Below are 14,011 nucleotides of genomic sequence, written 5' to 3'. Positions count from 1 at the left end.
GGAGGCAGTAACTAGAATGGAAAATATTTCCCAAATTATTTATTTGTTTGTTTACTAACTAAGTTTATTTCTTGGAGACTAGTTCTCACTGTGTAGCCCTGGCTGGTCTAGAACTCTCTATGCAGATCAGGCTGGCCTCAAGCTCACAGAGAGTACTGGGATTATTAGTGTGCCACCACACCCAGCCAGAAGTTGCAGCTTCAAAGTCTGTAAGCAGCAATGATGACGAATTTGGGGAGTAGAATCCAAAAATAAAATAAGGGTAAAGAAAAAGTTGGAGGAAATAGATAAAACCAATCCAAAATTTTCCAAGGGCTTTGCAATCTGAGGACAGGAGAGATATTTAGCTATTGTAAAGACATAACCACTGATATAAATAGGGCTGGGTATACAGCTTAGTGGGGAGTGCTGCCTGGCTCCCTGGTACTGTATCAACCAGGAGATGGGGCAGTGTGGTAGCAACACTTCTAGAATCCTAGTCCTCGGGAGGTGGAGGCAGGACCAAGACTTCAAGATCACTCTAGGACATTTGAGATTCCTGTTTCAAAAGACCAAAAGCCGGAAAGCACCACACAGAGATTGTTCAAATTCTAAAAGGGAAAGAAGGGGAGAGCAATGCAATGGAGGCGGGAGTGGAGTCTGGGGACTGGAAAAGGAACAGCGGTGGTTAAAGGTCCTGTACTTGTAGCTGGTGTCACCTTCCAGCACAGCAGTGAGGTAAAGACACACCAGCGTCTGGACGACTTACAAGGTCATACCCTCAATTACGCAACACAGCCCACACACAGTAGGAGGGCAAAGAGCAGCGGCCTGGGTGGTCCTTTGTTCTGTGGAAGAACCCAAGACCGTGACCACCTGGGTTGTTAAGTTGCTGTCTGCTGAGCAGTAAATTTAACCTGAAGATGGAAACCTCTGCTTCCTTCCCTAGAGTCTGACTTTCAGACTGACTTCTAAAAGTACATCTGATAAAACCAGAAACTATGGTGAAGGGTGAGTACAAGGCGTTTCAGAAGTTTACTAAAGTGGTCATTGGTAATTAATTACTCATAATTCATGAAGGAAAAATTCTTTCTTTTATAACATTCCAAGTCAAAACTTAAATGCACCGAATAGGACAGAAGAAATGACGTATGTCACCACATCCTGTGAACTCTGGAAACTTTTATTTATTTATTTATTTTGAGATTTTATTTTTAGAGTAATTCTTGCTTTGTCTTTTTGAAGAAGTGTTACTTTGCAGGTCAGGCTAGATGTCTTATAGATATCTATTTCCTCTAAAGGAAGAAAAAGAGGAGGATAAGATTACTTTTTTCTGCCTTTAGGATTTATATTCTAATTGGCCACGTCATTCAACAATATATGCTGAGTTTCACTGTTGAGTAACTAGCAAATCTGCTGCCCAAACCTAAATATTCTCTTTGAATATTTGAGTTTATTATTATACTTAGCTGTGTGGGTGTCAGCAGGCATGCACCACGGCGCGGGGCCAGCTCCGAGGACACCTTCCACAAGCTGGTTCTCTCTTTAGCGTGGGTTCCCAGGACTGAGCTCAGGTCATCAGGCTCACACGGCCAAGGGCTCTTATCTACTCTGAGCCATCTTACCGGCTCTTAAACCTCATTCTCCCCCAGCTCCAGCTGTTACTGGTTCCAGGAGTCAGCACTGACACACGACTCGTCAGAGGTCTTCCTGTGCGATTACACAAGAGAACGCTTACCCGAGTGTTCCTTCTCTTTCGAGACAGGGTCTTCCTATGTAGTCCTGGCTGCCCTGCTTTCTATGGAGACTAGGATGGCCTCAGACTCACAGAGCTCTGCTTGCCTCTGCTTCCCAAGAGAGGGATTAAAGGTGCTCACAATCGTATCCTCTGAACCATGGATACTTTTATTTTTGAGATTTTTATGGTAATTTTGTTTTATCTTTTCTTAACCAGCCTCACTTTGTGGTTCAGGCTTGCCTGGATCTTGCAATCTTCCTGACTCTGCCTTCCAAGTCAAGGATTGGAGATGTGTGCTGGCATCTTAAACCAGCAAATTAATGATCACCAAAGAGAAAACCTTTTTTTTCCATGTATGATATTGTTAAGAGAGAGAAAAGACAAGCCACCAAAATCAGGAGAAATATTTGCAACTTACGTATCTGAAAAATGAATTTATATTTGAAGATAAAGAAATTTCAAAACTCAACAACAAAGGGCCAGCTGTCATAATTCACATCTTCCCAGCACTCAGGAGGTGAAAGGGGGCAGAGCTCTGAGCTCAAGGCCAGTCAGGGCTACATATTGATGCCCTGTCTCAAAAAACTAAAACGGATCAAAGCTCAACAATAAGAAAACAAACAACTTGACCAAAGACTAGAAAGTAATGGCTAATCGGCAGAGGAAAGGATGTTTATCATAGAGAGCCTCAAGAGATTGGGGAAATACAAAATAAAACCACAGTATGATGCTGATGCACAGCTAATAGATTCAGAAACTCATTCTCTGTGTGACCACATGCGTGTGTGTGTGTGTGTGTGTGTGTTGTGTGTGTGTGTGTGAGTGGTCTCTCTCACAGACTCACGTACACAAACACATCTCTGACTAAGTACTGGTGATAAGCAGACAAACTGGCTTTTGCATATACCCTGTAGGAATGCAGAACAGTAGAGTCACTGTACACCAGACAGGTTCTTGATAAAACTTCACTCCTGGGATCTCACCTAAGAGCGATGAAAGTGATGTTCACACAGAACCTGCACCTGAAGGTTTATAGCAACTTTCCCCCCATTTCTTTCAAAGCCTGAACTATATCAAATGTTCTCCAACAGGAATGGTGAACCATGAGGTACATCTGACACACAGTATGCTGAGCGGCAGGAGACAGAGTCAGGAACACAGTACATCACTAAAGTTCACAGGGCCCTCTGCAAAGGGCAGATTACTTAAGAAAGAAAGGGAAGGCCAGCAGTTGACAGTGGGAGGGGTTGGGAAGGAAGGCTGCAGCAAGCTGGAGTTGTTTCGTAATGTCAGAATTGTTCTGTATTTTGACTGTAGTCATAGTAACAGAGGTGGACACATGCCTTAAAACTTAAAGTTCAGATGAGTATGATGCTAATAAAACAGACATAAATCAGCACTGTCACAGGAATCCACTGCGTGCTTCTCAGAGCGTCAGCAGGGTTGCCTCCGCTCCCAGACCCACTTCACCTAAAGCCACTGGACACAAAACCGCTCATCTCTCTGGTATCGTCCGGCCTTGCCTAGTGCGCCCAGACTATTGTGAAAACAATATGAAATAACACCAGCAAGAGTTTCTTAGGTAGTAGCGCTCTGGATAAAATGACCACCGTTCTGGTTCCCATTATTCTCGGACATTTATCATTAGTGCTTAAAATCCACTAGCGGCTGGGCATGGTGGCACACATCTTTAATCCCAGCACTAGGGAGGCAGAGGCAGGCGGATCTCTGGGAGTTCGAGGCCAGCCTGGTCTACAAAGTAAGTTCCAGAATAGCCAGGATAGTTACAGAGAGAATCTGTTTTCAAAAACAAAAAACAAATGCATCAGCTAAAATATTTATAAACAATCACAGCAATAGCTAATAAATGAATGAGAGAAAAACAGAATGGAACAATGATACAGTTCAAATATGTTTTAAATTTTGTTATATTTTTTTGAAGATTTATTTTTACTTTAGCTGTATGGGTGTTCTGTTTGTATGCATGACTGCACACACGAGCATGCCTGAGGCCTAGGGAAGCCAGAAGGCATCAGATCCTCTGGAAATGGAGATAAAGATGGTTATAAGCTCCCATGCTGGTGATGGGAGTCAAACCCAGGTCCTTCAGAGAAGTAGCCACTGTTCTTAACCACAGAGCCATCTCCTGCCTCATCGTGACATTTTTGATTCATTTTGTGCAACTATGGTAGCTGTGTGGAGGTCAGTGAGAATACGGCCTTGTCTCCCACCATGTGGGGCCCAGGGATCAAACAACTATGGGCTTAGCAGCAAGTGCCTTCACCCCTGTGTGAAAATCCGGAACTGAATTCCACTTACATTTCCTAAAGTGGTGTTTACATATCCATTTCTCAATGTTCTTATGAAAGAAACTTGAGGAAATAAAGGTATTTTGCAATCCTATCATGTGTCAAATAATTTGCATGTCATTTTTATAACTCTTCCCTTTGGCGTGCATGCTGAGGCAATGGAAATGCAGACATGGGGAGGTCTGGGAGTGGCTGCTTTCATTACCAAGAGAAGAGAAAACACCCGGTGGTGGGCTCAAATAGAGCTCCTAAGGACGGTACACTGTCTTTTAAGGCTCAGAGCTCAGAGCACAAGCAGCAGACTTGCTCCAGAGGTACTATTAACTAGATAATTCTTCTGGGGAAGAGAATTAATTCTGTGAGTGATGGGATGTTAAATGGCACCTCTGTCTTTCGCCATTACATCCAGGAGTAATTACCCTATCACCACCTACTGGGATACACAGCAAGGTCCCCTGGGCGAAGCTGATCTAAAGAAGTCAGTGGAAGGCAGTACAGCACGTGGCCAAGTATGCCGCCTGGCAACGTGAACTGCTTATGGACTCTCCAGGAACTGTCAGCCCAAAGGCTACGCCTTGCTCAGGGCTGTCTCTTTGAGGCTAACTAACCATGAGAAATACCTAGTAAATAGGAAGACACACAAAAGCCCACCCCCCTCTCTCCTAAAGGAAAGTTATTTCTAGCTCTTAACTTCCTCATAGAAAAGGTAGCGGTCTCTCTAAATGTACCACAGTTCAACGTTACCCCCTACTCAAAGCTTTTCCAACCCTTTCCTCACAGACACGGTTCTCATGGCTGGGGCAGACTGCGGGGCCACCACCGGCAGTGAGACCAGGATTTATTACTGCTTGTATTGGCTTCCTGGAGCCCATTCTCTTTGCTGGGATACCTTGTGCTGTGGGATAACGCTCTTGATCCCTGTAAAGATTTGTCACTTGTATTGGTTTAATAAAACGCTGATTGGACAGAAGCCAGGCAGAAAGTATAGGGGGGTGACCAGACTAGGAGAATTCTGGGAAGAGGAAAGGCTCAGTTTGCAGTGGCTCCCCTGATACAGAGGAAGAAAGATGAGAATGCCTCACTGAGTAAGGTACCAAGCCATGTGGCTAAACACAGACAAAAATTATGGGTTAATTTAAGTTGTAAGAGTTAGTTAATAAGCCTGAACTAATAGGTCAAACAGTTTATAATTAATAAAATCCTGTGTGTGTCTTTGGGACTGAACGGCTGCAGGACCGGGCAGGACAGAAACTGTCTACACTCTTGCTCAGCCTAGATATAGTGAGGAGGCCTGGTCCTGCCACAAAGCAATGTGCTAGACTTCGGCGACTTCTCATGGGAAGCCTTACCCTCCATGAGAAGTGGATGAGGGGAGGAAGAGGGAGAGGGAGGAGAGGGGGCAGTGAGAACTGATTTTGGTATGTTAGATGAGAAAAAAGGTTTTTTTAAATAAATAAATTAATTTAAAAACATTAAAAAAACAGAAAAAAGAAAAAAGAAACAAAACAAAACAAAAACCCTCTAGCTGCGGTTGCTGGAGAGATGGCTCAGCAGTTGAGAGCACTTACCATTCTTGCCTGGGTTTGACTCTGGTACCCACACGGTAGCTCACAACTGTTTACAACTCTAGGTTCAGAAGCTCTGACACCTCTTCTGGCTTCTGCAGTACCAGGCACACTTCTTTGTGTGGTGCATATACATACGTACAGGTAAAACATTCATACATACAAAATAAATAAATCTTCAAAACCAAACCCTGGGTTAGAGAGATGGCTCAGGTGTTATTACTGAGAACCCAGGTTCAGTTCTCAGCACCCATGATGGGTTGGCTTACAACTGCCTGTGACTTGAGATCCAGGGGACCCACGGCACTGTCCTGTCTGAATAGTCATCCTTATATTCTCCTCTTCTCTCCTCTCCTCTCCTCTCCTCTCCTCTCCTCTCCTCCCCCTCCCTCCCTCCCCCCTCCTCTCATGCAGATGATTAAAAAAGAAAAGAACTACTAGTTCGTGGTGGCGCAGGCCTTTAATCCCAGCACTCGGGAGGCAGAGGCAGAAGGATCTCTGTGAGTTCGAGGCCAGCCTGGTCTACAGAGCTAGTTCCAGGACAGGCTCCAAAGCTACAGAGAAACCCTGTATCGAAAAACCAAAAAGAAAGGTAAAAAGAAAAGAAAAAGAACTCTGCTGGCAATAAATCTGTTAAAGAGTTGACCAGAAAAAGAAGGGGTCATATAAGGTCATGACCCCGCCCTATCTGTACTGCCTATGCTTTAGGAGTATAAGATATACACTGAATAGAAAGTAAAGCTAATATGAATTACTAAATTAAACAGTAAACTATGAGTAACCAAATATCATTGATAGAAAATTTAAAATAGTAAGTTAATTATTTATGCTAAGTATCACTCAGACACACTCAGACACACCCAGACTCACACACACACACACACACCACTTGCCCAATTCTCAACTGCTCTGTGAAGTAAGAATTAAGGTATATTAAATAGATCACTATTTTCTTCACCCTATAAATCTCTATAATGCAGAAGCACTGTAATGTCAGAGATTTCTGAAAACGACAAACTGTATACCTACCTGCATGAGATCCTGAAGGCTGTCAATAAAAGCAATCTCTGCTTCAACCATATAAAATTCAGCCAGGTGTCTCCGGCTCTGAGAATTCTCGGCTCGGAATGTTGGGCCAAAGGTAAATACTTGGGCAAAAGCTCTGCAATTCAAGATTAAGAACATAAAAATAGAGCACACATGATTAATTGTAAGTATTGAAAACATGTTTTGCATGCTGTGCCCACAGACCCACATACATTATCTGCTCCATTTCTCTAATGGGGGACAATAATAGTTTCATTAAAAATGTTACATTTATAGAAACCATTTTATCCCAGAGGAATCTGCAACTGCTTTAGAAACTCTATGGTTTTCTAAATATAGAAATGTAACCACTTCTGGGTGCACTCTACTGTGGCTGCCTTAAAATCAGCAACTCCGGGTGATGGCCGCCAAGAACAAGGGGACAAAAACACAGCAATCAAAGACACAGCTCAAGGAACAGAAAGAAATGAGTCGGTAACAATGAAAAGCAGAATTTCATGTGGATACGGTGTACTCAACTTAGTTTTTAAATACACAAAGATAGGATGTCATGAAAATGTAACACCCTCTGGTAGACATAGGTTTTTAAATGAAAATTTCAGTAGCAGGCATGGGAAGCCTCCCTTTGAGCTGGTGACCTAGGAGGCCCCAGAGGGCCCCCAGACAACACAGGTTATTGCCACTGCTCTTGGCTGCCATCAAATCAGTCTGTAAGACCTTACTGTCAAAGGCACAGCACACGTTAGCTGAAGGACACAGCAAAACCAAGCCATGCGGGGAGGAGACATCAGTGGACCCTGAACTTTACAATACTGATCTGCGGGGCAAGAGGCGACTGACCACTGGTTCAGTAGTGGGGTGGGGGTCATGGGGGTAATCAACTGCTTTCTGACTGACTTCAGGTCTGCTCCACAGAGTGAATTTATGCTTGATATTGTAAACCTGGCCAAAAGCCCATGGTTTTGGAAGGGCATAGGCCCTAAGGCGGAATCTACTATTGTTTTGTTAAACAGATGTGTTTTTAAATTATCTCATAAATATTTATGTTTATACCCATTGATTAGTATGCTATTTTCAACCTCTGCCTCCCTCCCTCCGGAGTGTTGGGATTAAAGGCATGTGCCACCACCGTCAGCACAAATACATTTTTTGACTGGTGTTTGCTTCCCGCCGTCCTGTGATTCCAAACTACTGAGTTCTCAAAGTCGAATCTGATTATGTCAGTCAGATTTAAAAACCTTCAATGACTATTGCCAAACGGGTAAAATTCAAACTCCTATTCTCTCCTCATGAAGCTTTTTCAGCAGCTCTCTGAAGACATTCTCCTTACCTAGCATATTCTGAGCCTATGTCTCTGCACAGAGTATCCTTCTTCTTCTCTGGACACAAACTCTCACCCAACCTTCAAAATCTGCCCTAAATATCATTTCATTCTTGAAATTTTATCACCCCGCCCCCAACTCATTATCCCTCCTGTATGTTACTGTAACACTTTATCCATATATTATTATATAAAATGCTTCACTTTGATAAGCAATTAGGTTTTTAAATATCCCCTCCCCTGCAGAAAACTATAAATTTTTCCAGAACAGGAGTCATGTTTTATTCATGTCTGCGTCTGCAGTGCCTGGTTAACACAGGTGTTCACATGAATGAGCACTAATGATGATGACAGGCTCCCTCGGCATCAACCGGGGAGGCAAAGAGAAAACACTCAGATACTTTCTCAGGCTGCGTCTTAGCATCTACAGTGGATGCTGAGATAGTATTCAAGGGTCAAATGATTCTGATCTGTTTCGAGCATAAATCTTAACAGTACAGGCTGAGTTTCCAGTTTAGGGCTATGCTCTCCCACAAGGGCTGCCAAAAGTATCTACTTTTTAAAAATGGTAATTTTGTATGCCTCACAAGGATACACTGTATAAACATAAATGTTAGCATTCAAGTGTATCGTACTGAAATTTTTCAATAAATACACAGCACAGCTAAAATTTATTTTGGAAGTTCTGAAACATAAGGAAAGATTTGTTACTTAAAATATATGTTATTTCTATTAAAGAATTAGGTACAAACAAAACTGGTTTTTAATCAGAACTCCAAATTCACATTATAAGACCAATTGCCACTCCTGTGGCAATTCTATAAAGGATGCTATGGGATACGCAGCAATAGTTGTTTAGTTATTCATGTATAAGGGCTTATACATCCTAGGTTGGTCTCAAACTCCTTACATAGCTGAGGATAACTTTTAACTTCTGATTGTCCTGCCTCTACCACCCCGGTGCTGGGATAATGGTAACGGCATGCAGCACCAGGTCCAGTTAATGCAGTGCTCAGAGTTCTGTGCTTGATGGACACAGATTCTACAAACTGAACTGTATGCCCGGCCTTAGAATTTTTAATTGGAATAAAAATCAGGTTCTGATGAAGATAGTCAAGATTTAAGTTAACACCCTAAGCTAGAAACGTGACAATAACACTCTGAATTAACAGAAAGATAAAATATGTTAGAAGGTATATGGGGGGGAACCCTAATTCAGCATCCGACTTTTAGGTAGTTTAAGCCATAAAATAATGGCCACACTACATGGGCACCCAATGTTCTATAAAATAGTGACATTAACTAGTAATGGTAGAGGCCACCATTAGAGAGTGATCTTCATGGGTTAGGAATTAAAAGAACCTTACAGTAAACTCTTTGGAGTTGGCTCATTTGTATATACAGATGTACATGTTATATATTATTGCTTGTTTATACATATATACACATATCATTGCTTGTTTATCTATATGTACATGTTTATGTATTACTATTTATATATATGCACATGTATTACTGCTTGTTTATATATACACATGCATTATTGCTTGCTTATATATACATATATATCTTGTTAGTATGTGTACATATATATGTATTATTGCTTGTTCATACATATGCATATGTACATGTTTATATATTACTGCTTGCTTATATGTATATATGTATTATTGCTTATTCATACATATATACATGTATTATTGCTTGTTTATACATATGTATATGTACATGTATATGTATTACTGCTTGTCTTCCAGAACAAGAAACTGAATGAAGTTCACAGAGGTTAAGAAGCTTTCCCCTAAGTCTCAGAGTCACAGTCTGATGGGTGGTGGGGCTGCACTCAGGTTCAGATATACAGTTACACTACAGGTCCAGATATACAGTTACACTACAGGTCCAGATATACAGTTACACTACAGGTTCAGATATACAGTTACACTACAGGTTCAGATATACAGTTACACAAAGGTCCAGATATACAGTTACACTACAGGTCCAGATATTCTGTTCCACTACAGTCTGACAATGATAATAAAAACTCTGCTATTCAATAAACATTTTTCAGCTCAGAAAATTAGACAAGAAAAATGTATAGTACGTTCTCCCTTGTCAAAGACAGCTCGGTTAAGTAGCAGCTGTACCGCCTCTATGAGCAGCTTGTGTCAGAAGCAGAGCTGATGTTGTCATTCATAAGCAAGAATAACACATTACCAGTTATAACTGTAGTAAGTGAGTCAGCCGTGGCCTTCAGACTCTCACAGGAGGGAAGGCTTGGTATGGATTTGTAGTGTGTTTTGCAATAACTTTGTTTCTGGATCTACATGAAAGCATTCATTTTAATTTATTCCATTTTCCCCCTTTTATCTTAAGCCTTCCACAGTCACGAAGCCTTTTGCAGCAAGGCTTAAACACAGCTTTTTGGCCTTTTGGTGAGAACAAGTGTAGCAAAGCTTAAACCAACCAACATTTAAAATAAAAGCAGAGAACAAGGCTGTTCCTAAAATAAGCCACGGAATCAGGTGAAAGGTCGGCCCTGCTGCAAGAGGGGACCAGCAGAAAACATCCAGCCCTAAAAACCATTTCTGTGCCAAATTATGGAGAGATGAGAGCTATATAAGGAAAGTCATGAGCTTCGAGTAGATCTTAAGATAACAAAAGTACATTCAATACACATCAATCAAGATAGCCACAAAAATGGCTTTTTGGGGAAAAAGTGCAATTACAGAGAAGGCTCTACAGAGGCACTCCCCCCTCAGCTTTCTGAAGCCCCAAGCTGCTAAGCAGATTAACAATAAAACGGTCACTGAATGTGTGACCATTTATTCTTTTTGAAGAACGAAGCTCCACAGCTAGGGAAAATACAGGACTTTCTGTTCTTTGGCCTGAGACTTAATCACCGTGACAGGGCAATAGTCGGTCGGCACCCAGGTACTCCCCAGCCTCCGTGTCACCTGCACTGTACAGGCGAAGTCTTTCCTCCATCACTCAGGAAGGGCCTGATCTCACCCGTCTGGTTGTATTTGGTGGACAAAGTGACCGTCAGCTCCTTAATGCCTGCCTGTCAACCCAGCAACTGTGGAAGTCAAGGCAAGAAAGTACAAAATCAAGGTCTGCCGGAGCGATGGAGCAAGTGTAAGGGCAGCCAGGACCGCTCACTGAGCCGAAAGTAAAGTTAAAAACAGGCACAAGGATCGAAGTTAACTTTCAGCAATGCAAAAACATAGTCTGTTACTATTCTGTGCCCAATGCTTTATTAATACTGTAATGCATTTGCCACCTATGACTGACAGGTGACCTCATCATCTCCATATGCCACAGGCTTTCTGGAATTCAGGTCCTTCTGTGGCAAGTGAGATGGCTGTGTGGGTGGAGGGGCGAGCCTGAATTTAACCCCCAGGACCCACACGGCAGAAGAGAGCCAACACCCGTAACCTGTCCTCTGAACTCCACGTGTGTGTACGGGTGCGTGCATGTATGTGCCTGCATGTGCACAGAAACAGACACAAACACGATAAACCAATGTCATAAAAAAGATTCATTTTAACTCGCCTTTAATATTTTACTTAGAATTGAATTTGAGGCCCAAGCAAAATTTAATTTTATACAAGAAACTCCTGGCGACAACAGTAGAAGAGCTCCAGTACTCGCTACTCCTCCCCGACACGGGTTGAAAAGGACATCCCGGCAACGGACACACGAGGCACTTAGGCTGTGTGAGAGGGAAGAGCCTGATGCACACTACAAGCAAAAGCAGGCCGGTGCAGGGTGACTGGCAGGGGTGAGGTCAAGGAGGCAGCAGCAGCCAGGACATTAAGAGCCTTCCCTGCAAGCCTCGATAAAGGATAATGGCCTCCATTTCCTGAAATAACTCACTGTGCTCTCTTTGGCTTTCTCCTACTCTGTCTCTTCTTTTCACAGGCCACTTATTCTGCCTGTTTATTAGATACTAACATTCACGGTGTGCACTCACTCATAAGTGGATATTAGCTGTAAGATAAAGGATAATCATGCTCCAATCCATAGGTCCACAGAGACGAGGTAACAAGGCGGGTTCATAGGCAGATGGGTCTCTCTGGGAAGGGGCAGCAGGAGACACACACACACACACACACACACACACACACACACACACGTTGTCCCTGTGCATTTATTTTAAAAGTTTAAATTTGTGACTATACAATATTTAGATACCAAAAGGAGTCAAAATGAACAAGCTAATGCAGAAAATAAAAGTGATAAAATTATAATAAAAGTACCAGCATCAGAGCCCAAAGGACCACCAGGCCACCACTGAGTCCATGAGCTTCCAACTCTCCCTTCTCCCCATTGTCCCTTTAATCCAACAAATCAGGTACTGATATCTATACAGTCACCCGAGGCTAGAGAAAGCTCCAAACAGGGAATGACTTCAGGCACACAGGGTGTCAAACAGATCTTCCTTGTTCCACATACAGCTACCAACCACATATGGCTACTTACATGTAGTGACAATTAAATAAAATTAACAGAAATTTAGTTCTTTGAAGTATGGCAATCTCACCAGTCAACCTTAAAGTGCAAACCACAACCATGGCTGGTGGCGTCCACACTGGACAACACAGCACAGAAGAGTCCATCACCGCGGTAAGTCTGTCTAGCATCGGAACGGACTGTTGAAACCTCAGCACAGCCCGAAGATGACCAACTACTGAGGAAAAACTTCTTAACTTGCTCCAGGGTCTAGCCAGAGCAGGTTATTGTCTCCCGCAGCCCTGGTCTTCCATGCCAACCTTTGGCTCTTCCCCTCTCTCACAGTGACTGCTTTACAGAGCACAGACTCATAGTCCCTGAAAGGACGGCTTTCCCTCAGAAAGGTATTGGTGGAACCCAAGGATTATTTAGTAGAGCATGCTTGCAGCTTTTGTTAACTTTCAAATACAAGTGTTTTTTAAAACTGTACAAACCATGAACCACCTTGTCCATGTCGCTGAAGATGAGACTCTCCAAAGAGCTTGGCTGTCCGACTGGGAACACGCAAAACAGACACAGATAAAAATGACCCGGAGTTCAGGTTTTTTCCACTGAACTTTCCTAGTGTCCTGAAGTACAACAAGGAGCAATGCCCAGAATAATTATACCGCTGAAAAAGCTAAGCAAAATTAATAAATAAGTGTCCCAGAAATGGGGTGGTGGCGGCGCCCACCTTTAGCCCCAGGACTCAGGAATCAAGTCTGCCTCTTCTGTGAGTTTAAGGCCAGCCTGGTCTACAGAGCTAGTTCTAGGATAGCCAAGGCTACACCCTGCTTCAAAAAACAAGCAAGCAAATAAAATGTTCCATAAAAAAAATTAGTCTCAACAAAGGAATTTTCAAGAACATCAAAAACATTTCTATCATAATTCTAATCATAATTGGCAGGCGCTAACCCTGCCTTTTAAACGTGAAATACGGCTCACTAGGGGTTTGCATACGCTCCAAACTGTAGAGATTTAACTCCACATCTGCTTCTCTATTCTAGTCACCTGTCTCAAATGGTAAAACATTGTATTTTCTTCCTTCATTTGTTTTTTTTTTTCAGGACACAATATATCACAGGAGATAGAGTAGGTGGCGGTGTCAAGAGAAACGCAAACAAAATTAACCAATATCTGTGCAAACTTGTTATTAGGTTTCGTTCATGAGACAGAAGAAAAGAAATGAACAAGATTCTTCATTAGCGTCTGTAAAGGAGTAAAAGATGAAGTCCTCACTGTCCTGGTCTTAAAGACTCCTTTTCTGCACGTATGTGCACCACACTGGACCTGGTGCCCAGAGTTCAGAGGGCACCGGGATCCTCAGGAGCTGGAATTACAGAGCTACCATGTGGGTGCTGGGAACTGACTGGGGTCCTCTACAGGAACAGCAGATGCTCTCAGCCCCCGAACCACTTCTCTAGCTCCAGTTTCTTGCATTTCTACTAGGGTCCACCACGCCCTCTGTGAAATAATTCCCTTAAAAGAGATAATACTAGTGAAAACAGATGTTTAATGTATTCATAGTCATCTGCTTTAGGATGACCGTAAATCCTGATTT

The 14,011-nt window shown here is 42.6% G+C and overlaps 1 protein-coding gene across 1 annotated transcript in view; it reads right to left on the bottom strand.

Moving 5' to 3' along the window:
• LOC121458963 (probable asparagine--tRNA ligase, mitochondrial) overlaps positions 1–14,011 on the bottom strand; it is a 75,417-nt gene that overhangs the window by 19,443 nt on the left and 41,963 nt on the right. Inside the window, exon 7 of the mRNA XM_041668407.1 lies at positions 6,621–6,753. Within this exon, the coding sequence (XP_041524341.1) occupies positions 6,621–6,753 (133 nt within the window). The remainder of the gene's footprint in view (positions 1–6,620; positions 6,754–14,011) is intronic.

This window comes from Microtus oregoni, unplaced genomic scaffold (assembly GCF_018167655.1).
Source record: "Microtus oregoni isolate MIOR12 unplaced genomic scaffold, Mior012 000018F_ref0000195, whole genome shotgun sequence".
NCBI classification, from domain to species: Eukaryota; Metazoa; Chordata; class Mammalia; order Rodentia; family Cricetidae; genus Microtus; species Microtus oregoni.
Note: the sequence above shows the minus strand (reverse complement) of the source record. Positions and strands in the feature narration are given on the sequence as shown.